At 32.4% G+C, this 26,495-nt stretch overlaps 1 protein-coding gene across 2 annotated transcripts in view; it reads right to left on the bottom strand.

Annotated features, from left to right (window-relative positions):
* The window catches only part of LOC108907865 (inactive dipeptidyl peptidase 10), a 115,731-nt gene extending 90,229 nt beyond the window's left edge, over nucleotides 1–25,502 (bottom strand). The window contains exons 1-2 of one of the 2 annotated variants that reach the window (XM_023454182.1): nucleotides 25,416–25,502; nucleotides 7,090–7,105 (exon numbers count right to left, since the gene is read on the bottom strand). In XM_023454182.1, coding sequence (XP_023309950.1) covers nucleotides 7,090–7,105; nucleotides 25,416–25,502 — 103 coding nt within the window. Of the gene's footprint in view, nucleotides 1–7,089; nucleotides 7,106–25,394 lie in introns of both variants that reach the window. The other variant, XM_023454181.1, reaches the window with a different exon arrangement.
* Nucleotides 25,503–26,495: the final 993 nt, after the last annotated feature.

Genomic DNA, 26,495 nt, shown 5'->3' with positions numbered 1-26,495 from the left:
GAAAGAGTAGAAATTATTGAGCTTTTTTTCAAAAACAATGAATGCGGAAATCGGGTCGCCGAACTGTTCAACCAACGGCATCCTGAGAAACATGCGTCTGGAAAAATTGTTCGCGAATTGGTGGCCAAATTTCGCGAAACTGGCTCCGTTCATAACAAAAAGAGGCAGGTTGAAAATCCGGTACTAAATGAACCTACGGAAATAGCGGTATTGGGGCAAGTGGCAATGGATAGTACGCTGAGTACAATGCAATTGGCTACTGCGACAGGAGTGAGTCGTACAAGTGTCCAACGAATATTAAAAAAATACAAATTCCATCCTTATAAGATTCGGCTAGTGCAAGAGCTAAATGAAGACGATTTTGATCGTCGTTTGCAATTTTGCGAAATAATGACTGAACGAGCGATAAACGATAATTTCCTCTTTAATGTGTGTTTTTCGGACGAGTGTACGTTCTTCTTGAATGGTTTAGTGAATCGCCATAATTGTCGTTACTGGGCTGATACCAATCCAAGGATTTTCCATGAGACACACTCCCAACACCCCCAGAAGTTGAATGTATGGGCAGGTATTTTTGGAAATTCCATTGTAGGTCCTTTTTTCCTTCCTGGAAATTTGACAGGCGATATGTACTTGGATTTACTACAAAATGTCATCGACCCAGCTCTAACAAATATCATAGAGGACGACCCTGCTTACAATGAACACGAACTGATTTTCCAGCAAGACGGAGCTCCTCCACATTACTCGCTCAATGTGCGCAATTACCTAAATGAGACGTTTCCAGGACGCTGGATAGGACGAAGAGGTGCAATTGAGTGGCCCCCTCGGTCACCCGACTTAAATCCTTTAGATTTCTTTCTCTGGGGGCACATTAAAAGCAAAGTTTACAGCACTCCACCTGATACCTTGGAAGATCTGCGAGGACGAATCATTAATGTATGTCGCGAAGTAACACCGCAAGTGCTCCAGAATGTTCGACAACGGTTTGAAGACAACCTGTATCATTGTATGCAAGTTGGCGGACAACATTTTCAGCATTTACTTGACTAATACCGTAAGTTTTGAAGTAAAATTAAATCGATTTTCGCATTTCTCGTCAAAAATATTGTTCGTATTTTCAAAGCTGCATATTTTCTAAAATAATGAATCGATTTTCAAAAAGTAAGAATCGATGTATAGAGAATTAAAAGCCCTTTCTAATGACCCCCCACTTGACCCCCATTCCCATTTGAAAAAATTTAGGGGATAGCACCCCCACTTAGGGGGTTGAAGATTTTGGTATGCTTTTTGAGCCAAAAGTTGTCCCCCTCAGAAACTTTGACCTGTTTTGGATTTTGCCGAAAAGTTCTTTACTACCCTGTAATGCCTTGCGGTACGTTTTCGATGGGCTACCCTGTATATATTAATGTATTTAGAACACTGCTTTGTTGATATTTTGGGAGTTGTTAATATCTTTCTGAGATTTGATTGTTAAATACCCCTTCAAATTTGCAGAATATAAAGAGACAATTATATTTTTCTAAATATAAATGTCATTGAACTAGTAATATCAAAGATATTATGACTATTGTAATATATATTATGATATATAACTTCATAATTATTAAATACTTCCATTACTATGTAGTTTGTATCAAATTAAATAATATTATTAATTTTTATATGCAGTATCAATCACTAGAGAAATATTCATAAATTACCTACTTTTGACAGTTTTATATGTTGGAGTATTTTTCTAGTTTAGATTTCTAATCAACAGTTGTACATATGTACTAGATTTGCTCCTTTTAAATAAAAAAGATTTTCAAAACATTAAAATTTGTTAAGTTAATATTGATCAAAAACTAGTCATGACTGTTTCTTTTAAATAACAGAAATAATAAAAATAAATAATTAATTTAGAGAGAACATTGATATGCTACAGCGGTGGAGCAAGTACAGATGAATTTCATAATTTTATTTTAATAGTTAAAAGTTTATTGATTTTTACTTAATAGATATTTTACTTAATAAATATTTTCAGTCCCTGCCAGTTACTGACCGTGAAGTACTTTATGATCGAATTTTTATTAAAACAAACGTCGCCGTCGTAACAATAAATTTCTTGATTTCTTCGTTAGACGAAATTTAAAACAGTTTTGAAAAATATAGGACTATTTAAACTAATCAAAATAACATAATCTGGTCTACTCGGTACTCTTTATCAAAGACTCAATATATTTACATTGCTAAAATTGATGAAATCACATCTATATGTGATTATATTGTAATGTTAATCGTTATTGAAAAAATAATTATAAGTTATATAACTGATATAACAATACTAATAGGTCACACTGCGTTAAAATTAATAATGTCTTATCTTCTTCCACAACTGTTACGCCAGGTGTACCACAGGGTTCACACCTTGGCCTATGTTTGTTTTCATTATTTATAAACTATATTGAGCATTGCTTTTTGCGCACCAAATTTAATCTTTATGCGGATGATCTAAAAATGAATTGCAAAATTTCAAATTTAGCATAAATTATCTGTGTATATTGAGTTCTATTATTTTGTTTATAAGATGAGTCTAACAGGTTCAGTTCTGTAGAAGACCTAGTAAGTTTATATTCTAAATTACCTTTTGATTTATAGATTGAAGGTTACTGTAATTTTACATAATGTTTTGAACATAGTAGCAATTCTTTGATCTCTTACTGTTCATATAAGAACTAAATGAATTAGGGAACACATACCCCTAGTAAAAACAACAATAAAATAATAAAAGGACTTACTAAATTCTAGGGATTAATATTTAGTCGCAAAATCTTTAAAATAGTATATCAATGTATCCATAACGAATAGCTTACAAATTCTTTTTTATAGCTTGCAAATACTTAAAAATTACGTAATATCTGATGTAATTTTATTAAATTGCCCCAAAAGGCGATGTCATTAGGAAATATCTCTTTAATAAGATACTTAGAAATTCCAATTAAGGTTATAATATTAAATATTTTATTATCTTACGGAGGAACAAATAATTTGAAATTTATCTCAAGTATAGCTTCGAAGGGTTGGCCACCATTTTTTAGTATTGATATTGATAGAGTAAATCGTTTCGAATTTCATCAAATAGTGCAAAGCTTCAAGAAGCTGCTTTCTAAATACATATTCTTATTTCTTTATCTTCCTAATGTTCGCCTTATACATTTTATATTATGGCTTACAAATACAAATGTCTTACTAATTACTGATCAAACAATTTTTTTTTGGGACAATAAGGTGTTAACTTCACGGACCCTGAATTGTCACTATCCTACTCATTGTGACTCACTTCACATTTCCCTTCGTGGTTGACACCGCACTGTCTGCAGCTGATTTTCCTCACTCTCACCGGGTTAGTGGAAGCCCCTGCACCACCCTCCTCCTTATTATTATCATTCCTCTCGCCACCGTGCAACAGTTCGATGAATTCACTATCACTATTACCCCTGGCGTGGCTGTGGGCCACCTCTGTATTTTTAACAGACATCTTAAGATGATTTACCGAGACTGAGGAAAATCACGCGTCTACGTATATATCTGTACGTGAAGGTTCCGATCGCGAGCACCTCGACCAACGTCAGATTTTCTCGTAACTAAAAAGTAATCTACATATGTTCGATTAATCATAGTCTGGGCGCTATGTATAGTTAATCGAGTTATTTAAATTTAGCGCATTGTGTTTTTCGAAATTCTACGCGGAGTTATTAATCAAATCTTACTAAGTTTAAAGTTATTTAAACACAGCATGCTTTATTTCTCGTCAAATATTAATTATTTTTGTTTGATGAAGTCGTTCATCATTTACTGGAGTATGCTTGCATCACAGAGACCGACCACAATACCTAGATTTTGTTTTTCTTCAAAAAATATTTTTCAGGTAAACATAGACGCAATATTGTTTATTACAAATACAAGGTGTTTTGCAAATGTTGCTTTTATTTTAACGTGTAATTTTTTTAGGTATATGAAATAGGTAGATAGCATGATTAATGTATAGATACACTGTAAAAAAAAATACTCAAATTTCACTCAGTTTTACTTAATAATGTATCAATTTCTGTCCACACTCGATTGAGTGAAATTTTCACTCTATTAGTATGAGTACAACTGAGTGAAACTATTGCATCAGAAATGAGTGAGTTTTAGTCAAATCCGAATTAGGTACTGCTAACTACCAATTGAGCGACTTTTAACTCTATTCTGAGTATATAAAACAATTTAGAGTTGACTTTTTCTATAATATGATTTAAATTTAACTATTATTGAGTCATTTTTTACTTAGACTTGGTTTTTATTTAATTAAATATTGAATGCTAAAATAAATCACTCATAAATGATTAATTAGAATATACAGTGTTGAAATTAATTCACTTCGCGGGGCCTCCTCCTGTCCTGACTGAGACCCGCCGCCGCCGGCTAAGGCCTGTTCTCCTGGCTATCACGCTTTTTGGAGCATCTAATGGACCCCTATCAACTGTGGTCGAGATTACAGAAGCAATATGTAAGTGGTGCCATCTTCACGGCGCCATTCAAATTACTCGAAATTAATATTTAAACTCACTCAGTATTGAGGACATTTGCGCTGATTTAGGTACCAGTGCACCAAATACGAGTTTACGTGAAGAATTTATTTAAGGAGTACCTATATTTGACTGAAAGAACCCAGTTTTAGTTTAAATATAATCACAAATGAGTAAAATGATGAAAATGCATAATACTGAGTGAAAATGTATCTACTCAGACCGCGGCTAGGGGGCACTGTCAACGCCCTCAGATCTAAGAAAGCTTGGCTCAAAAGGAAGCAGTTTGTTTCTTAAACTATTATAATAGGATAATAAATGTAAATTGTAAAAAAATTTTTCTCAAATTCACTCAATTTTACTCAATAATGTATCAATTTCTGTCCACTTCCCAATTAATGAAATTTTCACTCTGTTAGTATGAGTAGAACTAAAATTTTATGAGTGAAACTATTGCAACAGGAGAGTGAATTTTACTCAAATCCGATTTTCTACTACCTATCAAGTGAGCGACTTTTGACTCTATTCTGAGTAGGCACAACAAATTTAGAGTTGACTTTTTTTCTAATATGATTTAAATTGAAATATTATTGAATAATTTTGTACCATGAAAATTTCCAAGGAGAGCGGCACCCCAGAACCCCCGCACCCGTCGCCGCTGCTTCCATTTGATTAATATCTGAAGTGGTTTTGTACCACTTTATAAGTGCACTAAATACGAGTTTATCTGCAGAATTTATTGAACTCAGTTTTAGTTCAAATATTATAACAAATGAGTACAATTATCAAAATGCTCAATATTGGGTGAAAATGTACTCAATAATTTCACTCAACGGAATTACTCCGTATCTTTATTACTTTCACTCACACTGAGTTATTTACAGTGTATATAAAAAAAGAACGTCAATCGCAATGCCTCTACTCATCCTGAATGATTACAATAATCAGAACTTCTCGGCAAGTGTCAGTCTTTACATTGAGTTTGTTGGAAATATAAAATAAGAAAAATGTTCCTATAAATAAGGGTTGCGAAACGCTTAAGTTTCAAGACAAAAAATGTTCATGTTGTATACCTATATTTATTCAAATACACTGAAGGTTTTTGAAGTAGAAACTTGGACTAATAATGTAAAAACAAAAATCCATAATATTGATTTACAAATATATTTTTTATTTAACAAAATTTCTAAAATGTCGATGTTATTAATTATTTAAGTAGGCGATTTTGTTTTGCAAATGTTATGTCTACGAGAAACTACTTTATTCGAAAAATTTACCGTTTTCGAGATATAATTTTTAAAAGTCTAAATACGCTTTGTTACATAGTGAATTTAAAATATCTGTTTAAAGTATTCATTTTGGAAACGTAATTTATAGGAATTTGTTGTTTCGATTGGTATTTTAAATATGTACGAGTATAATCATTGAAAGTCATTGACGTACAAAATAATATTTTTATACTGTACATAAAATTGGATTTGGTATAAAAAATTCACCTAAACGTTTTTGTTAAATTAACTATTTAAAGATATTTGAATTTTATTCTATTAGGTACCTAAGTAAGCTTCTTTTGAATATGTGCTGTGACATCGATAAACTATGTTTATATTTTTTGTTGTAAGTTTAATGTCTAGTAACCTCGTTCAGATTTAACTTTTCCATGCCTTAAAGCGGACCCTCCCCCTATCTCCCCCTGGTCACTGAACAGAATTACTACTGGCAGAATTACTAGCATGATTTCTGTAAGTACTAAATATATAGGTATAACCGAATTAAATTTGTTGAAGCTGTTAACGCGTTCTTGAAATATTAAAACAAAATTTTGCCAAAAAATGTTCAAGACTCATTTGTAGAAAACAGTGAATTTTAGGATCAATGTTTGTATATTTTTTGTGTATTTTTTTTTTAAATTTGTATCTCGCTTCCTAGCAGAACACCCTGTATATATAAAACTGTTTTATAACAGAGGTGTGAACGTTTATCCGTCTGTGGTTTAACGCAACGGTAAACCTGAATCTAAAATTAATGTAATACGTGCTCCATTTTTCTCAGAAGTTACAAAATAACAAAACTGCGAGGATATGATATTTACGGTGAAACATGATATTTCGTCTATACAAGGTGTCCGCAAACGGTAAGCTTTCTAGGATGAAAATAATACGTTTTTGCATCATTCACGTTTGAAGTTTATACGGAAAATTGCAAAGCGTACCTTTTTCCAAAGAATTGATACCAATATAAATAACTGATTTGTTTTTTTTTTGCTAACGAGAGTTCACAAAACGGCAGCTGAAAAAGAAACACGTTTTCCTAACAATCCTCCAAATCTTAAAACAAACAGTTTGTATATGCAGCCACATAATCGTCATCACCTTGCTATAAGATCTTTAGATCGTATGTTTTTCTGTCTGTCACAGAGCTGGTACATCGCAAAGGCTTCTGGAAAACTTTGGCCTTCTACCTCAGCAGCTGGTATATCTTTTTCATCATCAATAACATCGACGACGTTGAGATTCTTCGAATTCGAGAAGGTTACCGGTGTCGAAATGGTGCTTGGTGTCATGACGCTACCAAAATTAATAATGGGAGTCTCTTCGGCAACTTATGAATAATTAGGATGTATTTCAATTTGTGCTAATACCAGAAGTTTGTGGTGTAGTATGGACCACCACATCTTTATATATTCGTAGGTATATGTCTACACGCGAAGAGATATGTATAGAGATGGCAGAATTTGCTTGAAATATTGATAATGGTACTCATACATTCAGGAAAATTCGTTTCCTGTGGTGTTCCGTTTGTATAGCTTTGACGAATATTAGACACGTGAAGACATGTTTTCGATTTGCACCATCCACACGATAAGGCATTTGTTTACGTTTAACAAACATGACAGGGGACTTACATAGAGCTGGCGTAATAATAACTGCTAGGCTAGAATAAGTTTATCTAAATCGTTATATAGTATTTAATGTTAGTATAAATATAACGAAAAGGTGAGGTTTAACTTTACTTTGATATAAACGTTTTTGCAATCAATAAAGTAGCGTTTTGAAAATCTTTACCAACAAAAAAAAATATAAAAAAAGAGTATCCAGGTACAAAACTCATAAAGCTTTAATTTGGAATAGTTTGTTTTTACGTACCATGTAAAATTTACATACATTAAAAAAAAACTTTATTTAAGTATCTTCTTTCTATCGTCTCAGTGATACTATTTTCAAAATCTCCTATCTTATTTATTTCTTTTTAAATAATAATTAGGTACCTATTCATTTAAAATAGCGTAGAAGTATAGTCTTTCCGAAAAGAGTTGAACATGAAAAACGCCTAGCAATAAAATTTAATGAGTTTCATAAGCGTCCCTAAAAAGTTTTATGCCAAAGGTATAAAATTATAATAATTTGTGTATATTGTGCAGAAAATTTCCATTAGGTATATGATCATTTGACAACAACATATTTTAATTATTTATGTCCTCAAACAATTTTATTATATTGATGGTAAATTTCGATTTGTTCCGTTCCAAAAGGTCTCCAAATTGCCATGTTATAATAATATTAGTAAACAAAATATCCCTCTTATTTCTCCCTTTCGCAATTGCAATATGAATGATTAATAGAAGGTGCCTATAAGAAATTAAAATTACCAGAATTACAACAAATTCCTCATTGCTGCACGGCACTGCTAGGCCATTTGTTGACAACTAAATTTATGACGTCACCCAGTGCGGCTGCGTTTGTGTCGCGTTTGCCCGCGCGTTCATTCTTCAACTCGGCGATCAGTCTGGCTATGGGTATGGCTAAATAAATATGGGAACAAGTTTTTCAAATATTTCAATGCCGAGTTGCTACGTCAGCGACCGAACCTGGTACATACTGCCAACCTCTTGGTTTTTCAATTGAGTTCGGAAAGACTATAACTTTTTGTTAAGAATTTATAATTTTTTTACTTTTTCAAACTTGCTGTTTGTATACTTTCTGACTTGAAATGAGTTTTAAATACAAAATTATGAAAATTTTAAATTGTTTAAAAGTTGGTATAATAAGTGAAACAAATTTAATTTACAAAACTTACTATTTGACCTATGTACTTCGTAAAGCAAAATTTAAATTCATGTTCCCAAACGGGCACGTATTTCAGAGAGCAGGGAACTGACTAAATCTCGCGTGAAGTCGGTTTATTTTACGTACTGATTAGTGTAAACAAACATACGGTATTAAAGTAATTAGTAAGTTCAATTTCTAAAAATAACATATTTTCATAACGTTCCCGTCTAAAAGGTACTACATTTTTATTACTATTCGGCTATTATTACGCTAGTATTAAAAGGCTAATAATAAATAGGCAACAAATTATTTTTAGTCAAATGTAAATGTTTTTAGATAAAATCTTTTATTGTGCAGGCACGTATGTTTTCTGTGTTTTATTGGATTTGCAAGATTTTTAGTCGATTTATTGCTATCCATTGATTTATGATCCACATTATGGCTAAACACTAAATGCACAATAACTTCTACCTTGATTCAATATTGAAGTTAATCAAGTTAAATTATATGGTAGTAATTTGATGTTTATAATTCCAATTATTTATTTTTAACTGATACTGATTATGTAGCTAATTGCAGTTTACGTAAAATTTTAACACTTCTAAAGGAACATAAAATAATGCGCAGAGAACCTTATATACAAGTAGTCGTTTTATTGGCATTTTTCCATAAATTTGCTTCTTAAGGTAAGCAATAAAATTAATTTTGAACTGAAAATTAAAAAATTTTCATTATTCCATTACTGTAATTGTAATTAATATACGGGGTGTTTCAGAAAGACCTCCCGTAAATTCTGGGGGTGACAGTACGACAAAAAATAAGAATTTTTTGTCTTATGAATTATATGTCTATCTCCTCTTGTTTTCGAGATACAGAGCGACAAAATAAAATTTTTTAAGTAGAATTTTTACGAAAATTTCCAAACGGTGCGAAATATTTTTATGAAATTTTGTATTCCGGGTTTTTTAATGACGCCAAATACGCTGGTCTAATTATTTTTTCGATATTTCGTAGAGGGCGCTAGTTACGCTACATTCCTGTTACATTTTAGGTTCTAATTTTTTTAAGGTTAGGTTTTTCGGGCTCCAATTTCTAATGTACAATTTTATTTTCTAAAAATAATGTACTTACCAATGTGGACGGTTTTTGAGAAAAAAGGCTTTTAATGGAACTCATACAATATTACGGTGAAGAAAATAAGTGACTTTTCTCAAAGTAGGCTTATATCAAAACTTATTGATGGATGACTCATAAACAACGCATACATTCTCAGTAATATTTTGAACTCTAATTAACGTTATATAAAAAATTTAGTGATTGTTAGTGGATGTAGTTAGTAATAACTAATTACAATCACTAAAATTTTGATATAAAGTTAAGTTAGATAGAGTTTAAAATATTACTGAGAATGTATGCGTTGTTTATGAGACATCCATCAATAAGTTTTGACATAAGCCTACTTTGAGAAAAGTCACTTATCTTCTTCACAGTAATATTGTAAGAGTTCAATTAAAAGCCTTTTTTCTGGAAAACCGTCCACATTAGGAAGTTCTAACAAGAGTATATTATTTTTAGAAAATAAAATTTTACATTAGAAATTGGAGCCCGAATGCTAAAAAACTTAAACTCAAAAAAATTTGAACTTAAAATGTAATACAAATGTACCATAACTAGCGCCCTCTTTGAAATATCCAAAAAATAATAAGACCTGCGTATTTGGCGTCCTTAAAAACCCCGGAATACCAAATTTCATAAAAATATTTCGCACCGCTAGGAAATTTACGTAAAAATTCTATTTAAAAATTTTTTATTTTGTCGCTCTATCTCGAAAACAAGAGGAGATAGACATATAGTTCATAACACAAAAAATTCTTATTTTTTTGTCGTACTATCACCCCCTGAATTTACAGGAGGTCTTTCTGAAACACCCTGTATATAGGTATATAAAATGAAAAGATATTTATTACACAAGAAAACTATTGTAGTTGCAAATAAATTGATACATATTTATTTTGGAGAAATACATTTTTCTGAAATAGTTCGGAAATGTGTACTTTTTCGGTCCAATTTCAGACCCCAAAATACTATTAGTACTTTAATTCGTTGCTAAGCAACCATCAGATAAAACGTACGGGAAAGTTAACTTGTTAACGATCAACAGAAAATGTCTGTATCTGCATTTTGACAAATTTTGTAACAATTTGAGGCATTTTACTATACTGATGTATTCCTACTATTTGCCCGCAACCTTTCCAATTTGAATATTTAAAGAAAAAGCTGCAAACTTCGAAATTTTCTGGGCAGCATACAACATATTTTCTATGCAGTGGCGTATAAGTTTCGTTGATAATCTCGGTTTTTTCGTTTTATTTTCCGGTATTTTAATCANTATACTGAGGGTGATAGTACGACAAAAAATAAGAATTTTTTGTCTTATGAATTATATGTCTATCTCCTCTTGTTTTCGAGATACAGAGCGACAAAATAAAATTTTTTAAGTAGAATTTTTACGAAAATTTCCAAACGGTGCGAAATATTTTTATGAAATTTTGTATTCCGGGTTTTTTAATGACGCCAAATACGCTGGTCTAATTATTTTTTCGATATTTCGTAGAGGGCGCTAGTTACGCTACATTCCTGTTACATTTTAGGTTCTAATTTTTTTAAGGTTAGGTTTTTCGGGCTCCAATTTCTAATGTACAATTTTATTTTCTAAAAATAATGTACTTACCAATGTGGACGGTTTTTGAGAAAAAAGGCTTTTAATGGAACTCATACAATATTACGGTGAAGAAAATAAGTGACTTTTCTCAAAGTAGGCTTATATCAAAACTTATTGATGGATGACTCATAAACAACGCATACATTCTCAGTAATATTTTGAACTCTAATTAACGTTATATAAAAAATTTAGTGATTGTTAGTGGATGTAGTTAGTAATAACTAATTACAATCACTAAAATTTTGATATAAAGTTAAGTTAGATAGAGTTTAAAATATTACTGAGAATGTATGCGTTGTTTATGAGACATCCATCAATAAGTTTTGACATAAGCCTACTTTGAGAAAAGTCACTTATCTTCTTCACAGTAATATTGTAAGAGTTCAATTAAAAGCCTTTTTTCTGGAAAACCGTCCACATTAGGAAGTTCTAACAAGAGTATATTATTTTTAGAAAATAAAATTTTACATTAGAAATTGGAGCCCGAATGCTAAAAAACTTAAACTCAAAAAAATTTGAACTTAAAATGTAATACAAATGTACCATAACTAGCGCCCTCTTTGAAATATCCAAAAAATAATAAGACCTGCGTATTTGGCGTCCTTAAAAACCCCGGAATACCAAATTTCATAAAAATATTTCGCACCGCTAGGAAATTTACGTAAAAATTCTATTTAAAAATTTTTTATTTTGTCGCTCTATCTCGAAAACAAGAGGAGATAGACATATAGTTCATAACACAAAAAATTCTTATTTTTTTGTCGTACTATCACCCCCTGAATTTACAGGAGGTCTTTCTGAAACACCCTGTATATAGGTATATAAAATGAAAAGATATTTATTACACAAGAAAACTATTGTAGTTGCAAATAAATTGATACATATTTATTTTGGAGAAATACATTTTTCTGAAATAGTTCGGAAATGTGTACTTTTTCGGTCCAATTTCAGACCCCAAAATACTATTAGTACTTTAATTCGTTGCTAAGCAACCATCAGATAAAACGTACGGGAAAGTTAACTTGTTAACGATCAACAGAAAATGTCTGTATCTGCATTTTGACAAATTTTGTAACAATTTGAGACATTTTACTATACTGATGTATTCCTACTATTTGCCCGCAACCTTTCCAATTTGAATATTTAAAGAAAAAGCTGCAAACTTCGAAATTTTCTGGGCAGCATACAACATATTTTCTATGCAGTGGCGTATAAGTTTCGTTGATAATCTCGGTTTTTTCGTTTTATTTTCCGGTATTTTAATCAAAAGCTTTGATCCTAAATCATCTACATCAATAAAATTTTATTGATACAGTTCATTACGACGACATGCACCGGCAACACCAAATATTAAGGTGACTTAAAAAGGAAAAACTAATATCTAGATATTTTAAAACTTTTCACTTCTTTGATTTACAGTTGTCACTTTGATGTTTCAGGAAAACACGTAATTTCAAATGTTTTGATATATCTTCCTTTGTACAAGTGTTGCTCTCAATATGGAGTAATTTGACAATAACGTAGATGAATCAGAAGAGTATGCAATCATAACATTTTCGAATCGGGAGATCGTATTTTTTTCAAGGCCATAAGTCTACAAAGGTTTGTAAGCGAATTCGTACTTTTCCCCAGATTTGTTTGGTAATAAATTTAAAGTCACATTTTTTGCAGCTGCTACTAAGTCTGGTGGTGTCCCGGACACCTAAACATCATCACCACTGTCAATTTTGAATATTTTTTAATATATTTTAGCAGTTATAGGTATTATAACGAATTTGACTTTTATCAAAACAATAAGTAAACAATGACTGACAAGGAAACTACATATTTCATAAGCAATTAGATTGTAATGTTAGGTATGCATTAATAAAAACTTCTTATTGTTTGTTTATATTAATTAATTAATATTGTTTGCGACTTCAGAAAAAATAGTATGTGCATCTCGTAGTAAAAGCTCATGAAAAAATAAACGATTGATACGTGTTTCTAAAGATCAAAGGTAGCCTTTGCATAAATATAAAGTTCCACCCTGTAACACTACCTTTTTAACACTCTTTGACATTTAAGATATTACATTTCTAAAAAATTTAAAAAAATTGCAGAATAACGTTTAGCTGATTGTGAGTTAATTATTTAGTATACAGGGACAATTTGNACCTAAACATCATCACCACTGTCAATTTTGAATATTTTTTAATATATTTTAGCAGTTATAGGTATTATAACGAATTTGACTTTTATCAAAACAATAAGTAAACAATGACTGACAAGGAAACTACATATTTCATAAGCAATTAGATTGTAATGTTAGGTATGCATTAATAAAAACTTCTTATTGTTTGTTTATATTAATTAATTAATATTGTTTGCGACTTCAGAAAAAATAGTATGTGCATCTCGTAGTAAAAGCTCATGAAAAAATAAACGATTGATACGTGTTTCTAAAGATCAAAGGTAGCCTTTGCATAAATATAAAGTTCCACCCTGTAATATTCAACTACCTTTTTAACACTCTTTGACATTTAAGATATTACATTTCTAAAAAATTTAAAAAAAAATGCAGAATAAAATTTAGCTGATTGTGAGTTAATTATTTAGTATACAGGGACAATTTGTAGTCAAATGAACTATAATATGCATTATCTAAAAGTTGATAGTTTTCGAGATGATCTTTTTCTAATCTTCGTAAAATTTCGTCCATATCAGGATTATAACCATGACTCTTCAACTCTTTGAACGTTGCCAGTTTAAGAGAGGCATCGATAAGTTGTAACCAAATACACTAACATGAGGAACATGTCTATTTGGAAAGCTGCGAAGATATTCCCGCTGGCATTCAGCTGAATTTCCATTACAGAAACCCTAAACAAAGACGATATCAGCATAGCATTTGTAAACGTTGCCATCTTCGTAAAAGGGAGGACGAACAAAAGCATCAACTCGGAATCAAACTAAAATAATACAAGTGCAAACGTTGATTTACAAACAGTTAATGCTATTTTTTACACGATAATTTGAACGGAGCAACCTGAATTTTTAACTAACAATTTGGACCCTTCGCTAGAGGATGTACCTCTAGGAAGTAGACGTAGGATGATATACCAACATGATGGACGTCTTGCGCACTATTATTGACCAATAAGACAATTGTTAGACCAATGGTTCCCAACCCTGTAAATCTTAGAAAAAATTAAAAATAGTGATTCATTCCATAAAACATTCGCATTCACAAAAATATGAATTTTTGAAAAAAAATTGATAAATAAAAATTGTTGATTTTGATAAGCGATTAGGTTTTTGGCACTTATTTCTAGGACATCCTGTATGTATATGAGAGCGTTTAAATTACAACCATTTTTAGCGAAATTATCACAGGTTAAAGGACTTTTACATTTTAATAAGGGCTATAATAATGTTTTTGTCTCTTTTGTTAGAGTAAGTAGCAACCGGTAATTTGTTCATAATTATATTAATGAATGTCCTTATCTTAATTTACGTAGCCAATAATGTTTTTCATTAATAGACGTTCGTCCAATTTTATCGTTCCATATTTTTTCTAATGCAAATCGATTTACGTGTGCTTCGAAATATTCTTTTATCTTTGATTAATCTAACGAAATGGTGTAATTATGATTAACTAATGACAGAAATATTGAGTTGACTAATAAAATCATAATATCCATGCCCGAGGGAAATAAATCGCGCAAAATTTTATTACGTCGGTATACGTTTACCTAATTAATTACTATTATCAGCTCTTTCTATCAACAACTTTTTAGGTCGTAAATATAATCTACAAAACACATTCGAGGTTACAATCGTATAATTTTATGCGTTTCTATCGACAACCACGTTTTGGCAACTAAATTAGTGGCAAGCATTACATATCACTATGTGTGCAAATTTTGTAATTGCCTTTTGAATAAAAAATATGCGCTCGTGTTCGTCGCCGTTGTATTCCCATTCCACTTACGCATCAGTCTATCAATTCAAATTAAATTTTATGTAACATACCATCGCACCATTTCATGATGTGATTGAAATGCTGTTTTATTATACAGGGTATATTTTTAGTCATAAATTAAGCGGGCGATTAGCTTTATTAAACCAGTTATTGATTTCCAAGATAGAGGGCGTTAAAGTTTTTAGAAAATACCATATTGCTTCAATTAACTCTGAAGTTTTTTGTCGTAGATTGATGAAAGTCGAGGGAATAATTCAGTATATTTTTACTGGGATTTCAGAAAAATTTATAGACGCATTCAGTTCTCTGTCACATTTCTAATAAAAAAACGTCTCTTGCATTTTCTTCTTCGTGGAGTTTAAAGTTATGTAGGTATAGCAATTTAGATATAGCAGACATACATTTTATTTATGGTAAGACAAATAAAAATGTAAACAGAGCTAAATATTTAGTTCAAGAAACATTTCCAAACCGACGAGTACCATACAGACTCATATTTATCGAAATTCATCGCTGTTTTGGATTTTCACGTCAACAAAGATCCGGGCATCCTACTACCATTAGAACGCCAGAATTGAAAGAGGCTGAAAATGATTTTCAGTGTCATAAGAAACATTGCACGTAATCTTCAAGTGAGTCATACAATAATTTGGAAAAAGACCAATTACTATATTCCTACTACAACGTGTATAAGTCATGTTAAACCGAAATCTTTATTTTTTACGTCAGGTATTGTTTACAAACGAGTGGAACTTTGCTATTTTAAATCATCATAAAAATCACATATATGCAGATGAAAATCCCCACATGGTAATTCAAAGTTTGACACAGCGTCAGTTTTCAGTAAATGTCTGGGTAGTAGGCCAACCAATGAGCGAAAAAAGAGGCTGTTTTTACACTTAAATATTACAGAAAATTTCATGTATTTCCTTTTAAAAAATACTTAGTAAATGAAAACCCAAGTGATTTCCCCATCAATATCGTGAACGAATTTTTTAAACAATAAAAACCGCAGAAAATGACATTTTTTGGGAGTCGGGTAGCGGTAGTGGGGGTAGTGGCTCGAGCGTACTTTCGATCGTTTCGGGCGACTTTCAAGGGTATTTTTAGCATATTTCCCATCACCCAGGCGAAAATCCGAGATATACAAATTGGAGATTTTGTCGTCTACTTTAAGATGCCGTTTTCAGATTTTAAATCGGACATAAATTGCCACGCTGTGCAAAAAGACCCTAATTTGTTTATAATGTAATTGAGCAAAAACTATGCACCGAACACAAACCATCTTGCGTACGATTAAACTATACCTATATTATTATCTGTCATTTTCCGCAAGATTGTTTTTCTAGCTTCAAATTTGACGGAGTTATGAATTTTTGAAAAAAAAAATTAACCGATCAGGTCGCACAAAAAAACATTTTATAGGATTTTTTATCCTCTACAAAAGTCCTATTGAGAGTAAACAATCATTATTTTTCGAGATATTATAAAAAAACAAAAAATGTCATTTTTTTGCAGTTTTTATTGTTTAAAAAAAATTGTTCACGACTTTGCTGGGGAAATCACTTGGGCTTTCATTTACTAATTATTTTTAAAAAGGTAATACATGAAATTTGCTGTAATATTTAAGTGTGCCAAAAAATTTCTATTGGTTGGCCTATAGGCATTGTGGGTAATTTCTTAGTTGGTCCCTTATTCTATCATTGAGACTTAATGGCTATACTTATTGAAAATTCTTACAAAGTCAGATGAATCATCTCCTGGAAGTTCCAATTGCAGCCAAACAGAGAATGGTGTTTGTGTACAACTGAGAAGCAGCCCATTTCAGAAAAGTTGCCAATGCAAATTTTTTTTTAAACGATGGATTGGTCGAAATAAACTCTACTTTTGACCTGCTCGATCTCCTGACTTAAATCATCTCGATTCCTTTTTATGGGGCCATCGGAAATCCACTGTTTATGAAACACCAGTAGAAAATGAACCGGATTTTAGACAACGAATCATAAATGGATGTCAGCAAATCAAAAAACTGTCAGGAATTTCTGAAAACGTACGACAACTTCAATTGTGGATATTTCAGCGTTCTATATAATAAACATATTTTTTTTTAATATATATACAGGGTATCCCAACGAAAATTTGACCCCCCCTNTAGGGGTAGCAGCCAGCAGAGGACTCTGGCTCGAGCGTATTTTCGATCGTTTCGGGCGACTTTCAAGGGTATTTTTAGCATATTTCCCATCACCCAGGCGAAAATCCGAGATATACAAATTGGAGATTTTGTCGTCTACTTTAAGATGCCGTTTTCAGAATTTAAATCGGACCATTTTTGATAAATTGCCACGCTGTGCAAAAAAGACCCTAATTTGTTTATAATGTAAGTGTGCAAAAATTATGCATCGAACAGAAACCATCTTGCGCACGATTAAACTATATAGTATTATCTGTCATTTTCCGCAAGATTGTTTTTCCCGCTTCAAATTTGACGGAGTTATGAATTTTTGAAAAAAAAAGGTCTATTTTAGAGGTTTTTCCGGATTTTCTCTGTAAAAAAAATGAACCGATCGGGTCGCACAAAAAACCATTTCATAAGTTTTTTTATTCTCTACAAAAGTCCTATAGAGAGTAAATAATCATTATTTTTCGAGATATTATAAAAAACCCAAAAAATGTCATTTTTTTTGCAGTTTTTATTGTTTAGAAAAAATTGTTTACGACTTTGCTGGGGAAATCACTTGGGTTTTCATTTATAATTATTTTTCAAAAGGTAATACATGAAATTTGCTGTAATATTTAAGTGTGCCAAAAATCTCTATTGGTATTTCTTAATTGGTCCCTCATCCTATCATTGAGACTTAATGGCTATACTTATTGATAATAATTCTTATAAACTCAGATGAATGATCTCCTGGAAGTTCTAATTGTAGCCAAACAGAGAATAGTGTTTGTGCACAACGGAGAAGCAGCTCATTTCAGTAAAGTTGCCAATGTAAATTTTTTTTAAACGATGGATTAGTCGAAATAAACTCTATTTTTGACCTGCTCGATCTCCTGACTTAAATCCTCTCGATTTATTTTTATGGGGCCATCGCAAATCCACTGTTTATGAAACGCCAGTAGAAAATTAACCGGATTTTAGACAACGAGTCATACATGGATGTCAGCAAATCAAAAAACTGTCAGGAATTTCTGAAATCGTACGACAACTTCAATTGTGGATATTTCAGCGTTCTATATAAACATATTTTTTTCATAATTAAGATATACTTATACTGCTACGGTCAGGTATCCTTGGAATATTTTAATAAGTTCATAATAAAAAATATACAGAAAATGCAATATGACAGGGAATAAAATGCGCTTATTATTTTTTCTGGACATTCGGCGTTTTTCCAAAGGTTTTAATGACAAGGTTCCCTCGAATGTCCGCCGTTACTAGTTCACAGTTTTATACAGGTTGTTAGAAGTTTGACCGCCTTAATTTTAACACACGATAGAATACGTTAAAATAAACAGAAAAACCTTATATGACTTAAGGAATATTGACATAACTGCGAGCATAGAATACCATAAAATACAATGTTTATCACTTTTTTTAACTTGTTTATGCTTAATTCTAAAAAATAATTAGCGTTGTAATAAATTTAAAATTCGATAAAATTCATATCGAGCAATGTGACAAAGGCGCTGCGATTATAATAACACGAGATACTAAGCTGTCCACCAATACACAATTCAGTTGGTATCTGGAATTTGACCGTGACGGAGTGGTTTTTGCGTACCACTATTTCCTTTTCTTGAGGTGTTTCTCCTTGCTTTTTTAAAATGTTTATTATACGCGATAATTTTCCAGCGAGTGCGCGAAGATTGGATTCGAAGGTGTCATGGTGGAGGACATTTTGAGCATTTGTTGTAGTTTGTTTTGTTTCCATTTTTGTTATTCTAGGACGCGTGGACACGTGGTCTACATCAGCTGNAAACGGTACGTCACTGTATTCGCAATGAAAAGGGCTTTAAAATGATGTGCCACAAGTGGGGTAGTTGCATTTGAAATTTTTAAGTTGGGGCTGCTAGGCATTAGGGTGATGAACATATCAAGTTGGCTTGACTGTCAAAAAAGCTCCCCCCAAGAACAAAAATCGACGGGTCTCGGCGAATTTTGAAATATTATTCGGTTTTTCAATTATAGGGGGGTCAAATTTTCGTAGGGATACCCTGTATATACTTGTACTGTTACTGTCAGGTATCCTTGGAATATTTTAATAAATTCATTTTAAAATTAATTTGGAATAAAACATATACACAGAAAATGCATTATGACAGGGAATAAAATGGGCTTATTAATTTTTCTGATAATTCGTCGTTTTCGGTAGGTTTTAATGACAAGGTTCCCCCGAATGTCCGCCGCTACTAGTTCACACCCTGTATTAGAAGTTTGGCCGCCTTAATTTTAAAAGACGATAGAATACGTTAAAATAAACAGAAAAACGTTATATGACATGGGTCCTAAACTCAACCATTTCCGAGAAAAAAATATAGGAATATTGACATAACTGCGAGCATAGAATACTATAAAATACAATGTTTATCATTTTTTTAACTTCTTTATGCTTAATTCTAAAAAATAATTAGCGTTGTAATAAATTTAAAATTCGATAAAATTCATATCGAGCAATGTGACAAAGGCGCGGCGATTATAATAACACGAGATACTAAGCTGTCCACCAATACACAATTCATATGGTATCTGGAATTTGACCGTGACGGAGTGGTTTTTGCGTACCACTATTTCCTTTTCTTGAGGTGTTTCTCCTTGCTTTTTTAAAATGTTTATTATACGCGATAATTTTCCAACGAATGCGCGAAGATTGGATTCGAAGGTGTCGTGGTGGAGGACATTTTGAGCATTTGTTGTAGTTTGTTTTGTTTCTATTTTTGTTATTCTAGGACGCGTGGACACGTGGTCTACATCAGCTGTGTAGCGTTAAGGTAAGCGCTGTTGTCACTTTGTGACAACTTCTTACACCCTGTATAGAAATATACCGAATTATTCACTTTAGGTAGTTACATCATTTCGTCAATCTATGTCAAGCAGGTTCAGAAATAATTGAAAAAATGTTATATATTTCAAAAACCTTAACGCCCTTTATCTATGAAACGTGTACTTAAAATACATCCTGTACAGTATGTAGAAATGCTTATGCATTATATATCTGCTGCTGTTATAGATGTTGTATGATAATTAGCAGCACCTAAAATCTACGAAAAATAATGTCTACGGGGTCTACGGTTTCAATTTGAGTTTTCTACGAAATAGTTACTACTCCAAAGTTAAAAAGTTTCTAGGGTTGATTCCATAAGAAAGCCAATTAGTTCTGCTATAATTTATACCTCTATAGTTGCATGTGCACTAAGTTAAAAAAATAGAAATAGATATAAAAGCATATTTTCTTATAGTGGAGTCAATTAAATTCATATTGTTGCGTTTAATAGTAAGTATTTTAATTCACTATTTTAAATAAGTTTAACATTATCGTCATTAAATTGTTTAATTATAGGAATTACGTAGGTTTAATTTAACGTAATGAGTGAAAAATAGTCTACTTCATTTAAAAATTTTTATATTAACAACAGAACCGTTTGTAATTAATCTTGATAATTTGGAAGTTGAATCTTTTGAAACCCATTTTTGGAGCGATAATAAAAAACTTTTAATCAGTACTGCAATTTGGTTACCAATAGCTGAAACTTGAACTAACAGATGTACAAAAATTCAGTTCTATTGAAGGAAATCTAAAACAGGTGAAAACAAATTGATCATTTTGTTTTGCTAATGGGAATTGATAATATGCCATTGATAAAACCATTTTTTCAGAAAAACTCCTCCTTTCCTCAAAATTGACAATAATAAAATTGCACGTTTTGACCCAAATTTCTCTATTCTAAGTTTCAAAAAGACTGAATTATTACTTTGACAAGTAAAATTCTGTCAAGGTAGTTTGATTTAAGTCGGATTAATATCACTTAAGGAAACTACCTTCGAAATCTGGCTTTTTAATTTCCGGATACCCTGTATTTTATTTGAGATATTTGTTGGTTTATTTATTTTAAGGATTTCATTTTGAATACTTCGTTCTTCTTTTAAGAAATTGTTACATATTTGTTAAAAGCAAATTTTAATTTGATATTTAGGCATTTAATATATTATTTGTTTATTTGTTTATTCTTATATCAAATTTAAAATTTTCGAATGCTACTATAATACTTTTAATTTAACGATTAAGATATTGTTATTTATTCTTTATGCTTTAGAGAATAAAAAATTTAATTGACTCCACGTTAAATTATATGTAGTAACCGTTGTGCAATGTGCAGTCACATCTTCTATCGTCAAGGTGCAGTGCTATGTGATTTTAACTGATGCACAAACTTTCTTAAAGTCTAACTTTCCTACTTAAGGATTACTTTGATTCGAAAACTTTTAAAAACTAATTAAAATACGGCTTGCAGCGTGCAAATTGTCAGAGCAAAGCGAAGAGCAATTACTTTTCGGAGCAATGGGGAAAAGAATAACATTAGCAAGGAGAGCAGCAGAATTAATTGGCTGATATTCACGATCATTCCACGCTTATCCGCCGCTTTGGGATCTGCTGATTGCAGCTTTGTACGAGCTGTTAATAGTCTACACAAATTCGTGACGTTTGTTCCTTTTTTCGTGCTTTAAGGAGATAAAGTATATAAGTCTATTTTTTTATGTTTTGTTTAAATAATACTATGATTTCTGCATAAAATGATTAAGGGGCTTGCCACTATAAAAAATATCTACAGAAATAACTTTTCCAGGTTAACTGGCTTTTCATATATCTTCTAGTAAAGTAAACGAATGATGAACAACTTTAACATTTTTAAAAATTTTTAACAACGCAGAAACCATTGCGAATCATATTTATCAACATTTTTCACATATGATTTGTACTTTTTGTCTATTACAATAATAAACAAGTTTCTACATGCTATCACATTACAAAGAGTTCTGTTGTACTCAATGGATCTCACTCAATTTTACACGCTTCCAATCCACGCCAAGAAATCGCCACCAAGAAGCTCCAAAAGCACTTAGACAGGGCAGTACATGTTCGAGGATATTGAGCTTGTCATCCAAGTGTCCATACAGCGGTAGTCAAGAATCACGATTTTCGCCAATCTTTCACGGAGCTGAAAACCACTTCAGACACATCAAACTAGAGCAGACGTCGCTTATAAAGCCCTATTGTGGGTAGAGCAACTGCCGAAGTCTGCCGCGGAATAAAATCATTGATGTTTCCAATTTTCTGAGAAATCAGCCCTAAATTCACAGAAATCGCTTACCGACCACCAAACACACCATCCAATGGCCTGAAATAGCTGAAACAAAAAACCAAGCTCTCCCAGACGGACCAATTTCGCATTAGGAAAGTCAGAAGTCCTACCGTTCCAAAAGCAGCTGAAGTTCCAAAATCCGCAATGGGAATCTGGAGGAACTTTCGAGACCCGCGACTGAACGTCGGCCTTGGTCGTCCGCGGATTAGTAACCAGAATTAAGTGCCTGGCTAGTATATGTTAAATAACTTATCTTCAATACATGTTGCGAGCTCAATCTTAGATCTGAAGTGCTGAAAAGCTTACAAACAAAGGCTTTGAATGGACACAAAAAAACGTGAAGCACAAAACAAAATGTGCTCAAAAACAAAACAGTGCAAAAAGGCGCAGCGTCACTGAAAAGTGCCACTGAGAGTGATAGACAACCACAACAGAGCCTTTCTTACTCTTTGAACACCAGGTTCCAAATTCCAAGCTTTAGGAGAGAAAGCAGAAATGGAAAGAGGCCGACAAGCAAGAGGATCTAAAGCGTATTTTCTCCGAATACGATGCATTGTTGGAGGAATCCGCAGTAACCCAATTCCTCGCGGTCAAAGCTCTGAACCAGTGGAAAGAAAGAGATACGACAATACGTTGGTGTTTCATTTCATCTTTTAATTTACATTTAAATAAAATGGTTGTCCTTTTAATAACGTTTCCATTTGCTGCAATGTTTTGTCGAGAACTTACATTTGAATGCAGTATTGTTGCTGCACTTAATGATTTACGAAAATTAACTACAAATGTGCCGGCATCATATAAATTTATCATTATGAGAATAAGGTCCTTATTTAACTGACAAAGTATTCGGAAATGCTGATTAAACTCTCCTAGTAAATGAATAATTAATTTCTTTTCAAACATGGAAAAGCTTAGTCAATAAGTTGCATTAGTCTTCATAAAAAACCTAGATGCATATAATAACTTGTTGAATTGTGAAAATATAAATACCTACATATACAGGGTGTTAATGAACTTATGTCAAAAATTTAAAGGGGTGAAAAAGGAGCAAAAACTGAGTTAACTAAAGTCACAAACTTGTATCGGAAGTTTAAGGTCATAGAGAAAAAAGTTAATGAAAAATGTGTTTAAAACTGTTTTGGGACTGCTGAAATACATGTATTTTATCGCGGCGAGTACTTACAAAAAAACTCTGTAACACTTTTTACGAGTTTATAGGTTTCTTATGAAGCCGGATGGTATTCAAAAGTCAGTTTGTAACACATTGTTGTAGTGATTGCTGTACTGTTTTTCAAGAGTACATTTAATTACCGTATTTCCAAGTTTTATTTAGAAAATGGAGCATTTATTTAGCAATCGGCGATATTATGATGTGCTCATAATTTATGGCGAAATAAACGAAAATGCCCACAGAGCTTGTCAAATGTACCGTGCAAGATATCCTGAACGACGTGCCCCCGCACCGTGAACATTTGTTGCTGTGGCGCAAAGAGTTTTGGACACCAGTAAAGTACAACCGCGTCGAGGTCGCGATGGTGGCCCAAGGCGATCACTAAGAATCTTAAATGTCGAGGAGATGATTTTGGATCTCGTCGAAGAAGATCCGCATCGTGGCACCAGAAATATAGCACAGCAAGTAAATATTTCGCATCCTGTTGTGTGGCGGACATTACGAGAAGCTCTGTTGTACCCATTTCATATTCAACGTGTTCAAGCGCTTTAGATTTCTTTTTGTGGGGATATGTGAAAAGTGTTGTGTATTCCACAGAAATTCGTGACATCGACCAACTCCGACATCGTATTGCCGAAGCTTGTAATACGATTCGAGAGGACGTGGCAATGTTGCAATGTGTGCGAGCGAATTGGATACGTCGCGCTGAAGCTTGGGTGCAAGCAAATGGTGGGTACATCAAATATGTTGTATGAAAATCAACAGTTCTCAAAAGGTGGCTTCTTGCAATGTTGAAGTAACAAATCCGTGTATTTACCTTATTTTGACATAACGGATATGTGGCAAAAATATTTAACATAAGTTCATTAACACCCTGTAAATTAAGAGCAACTAATAGATTCTGAATTTATTTTCAGCAAGTGATTGGGACATATTAAATTATATTAACGCTACTTCACTTTTCTCTGACAATTGCACTTTTCCTGTAGTTAAAGTTGGGCTAATCTAAAGAAAATATATTTCATTCTTAAATATCTAATGTTACATACAATAGGCTTAATTTGAACTTGAGAGATATACTAAAACTATAGTCAGTACTCATTCCCTTCTACATACCACTAGGTCCATTCCGGATGCACTATGTAACTTTTGAAAGGCTTTCAGTCGACCAAATACACCAAACACAACTAGGTTATATCCCAGATGTATTTTTAACTCTGTTTGCCAAAATTGTTTTGACATTTTTAAACCTTTGCAGACCTAGAGGGATTAATTGAACTTTGATGCCTAAAACAGGGAAGTTTATTTATCAACATTGACAATCTAATAAACATTACGTAAAATGATTGTGTTACATTTTTGTCAGACAAAAAACTAATAATTAATAGATGTTCTTTTTCGGCATTCAAATTATTTTTGTATTTTATTCATTCAAAGTTGTTGTATTCATAACAAAATATTTTTTAATTCTGCCTGAACTGCATTTGGTACCCGAATGCCTTCCAAAACGTCTCCATGTCCTAAATAGGTTACATACAGAGTGCAGCGGTCTTGTATTTTTCCTCGGAGTACTGACCTCTTCGTCACCTACCTCGGCCTTTTTGGCCTTTGTATCGGCGACCTGCAAGGTGTCGTCCGGGGGCAGCCGCCACTCGTTCCGGTCTGCGTGCACATTGGCGTGCATCCCGTTATCCGCCCCGTCTCGCCACTCGTATTCGCCGCCACTGTCTCGACTCTACGCCACCTCTCGCGAAGAAAGACAGGACTGCTTCGGGGGTCGGCGGCAGCGCGTCCGTTTCTAGCCTGAAACAAAATTTAGTTTTTAGAAGGTCTTCTTCAAACCAAGGCAGATATAAATTTGTGATTTATCTATATCGGCCGCAATAAATTCATATTTAAGCCAAATAAGAGAACACTTTCACTTTAGTAAAGTATCTGGGAAGTTTGGAAGAAAGGCCCATGTTTCATTATGAAAAATAATATTTTTATTTTTTTTTATATAGGTATATTTGGACGCCATTTACTTGCTGAATTAGGACGATACTTTTGTGGATATACAAGGTGTTTTATAGTAAAATACAGCTTAACCAAACTCATCTTGTTCGCGAGATAGTAATAAAGAGGAGTAATAAAGACAGGAGACCATAACAATAGGGACCTCCTGTGGAAAAATTTTTATTTAGGTCTGGTAAATACAGTTACGTACTTAATCAATATTTTACATTCATTTAAATATTTGAGCAAATTTAAACCTATTTATGCCTATTTCAAAGTAAACTATCTGTTTCCTGATCCTATTTAATGACCATGAACTATAAAATTTATTTATTAATAAGTAATATACATATTTACAATTTAAAATTACAAAGTCATGCAAAATTCTTCACTTTCACTGTCGTTGGTATTAGAATTAAAGGTATTATCTTTATTCGAATCATCATCTTGAAGATTTAGAATAATTTGATCGATAGTCAAGTCGAGCACAGGTTCTACAGTCATTAATCATAATGTTTAAATTTTGGCATGTGGACAGCGAGTATTTCATGTTTGATTTGATGAACTTCATATACTTTAATTGCTGGATTATGCATTTCATAATCTCGACATGTGGATATGGGTCATTTTTCAACTTGCACAATGTGAACTGATGCATTGTCAATCATTAATACAGAACATG

This window comes from Anoplophora glabripennis, unplaced genomic scaffold, assembly GCF_000390285.2.
Source record: "Anoplophora glabripennis isolate ALB-LARVAE unplaced genomic scaffold, Agla_2.0 scaffold213, whole genome shotgun sequence".
In the NCBI taxonomy this organism is placed as follows: Eukaryota; Metazoa; Arthropoda; class Insecta; order Coleoptera; family Cerambycidae; genus Anoplophora; species Anoplophora glabripennis.
Note: the sequence above shows the minus strand (reverse complement) of the source record. Positions and strands in the feature narration are given on the sequence as shown.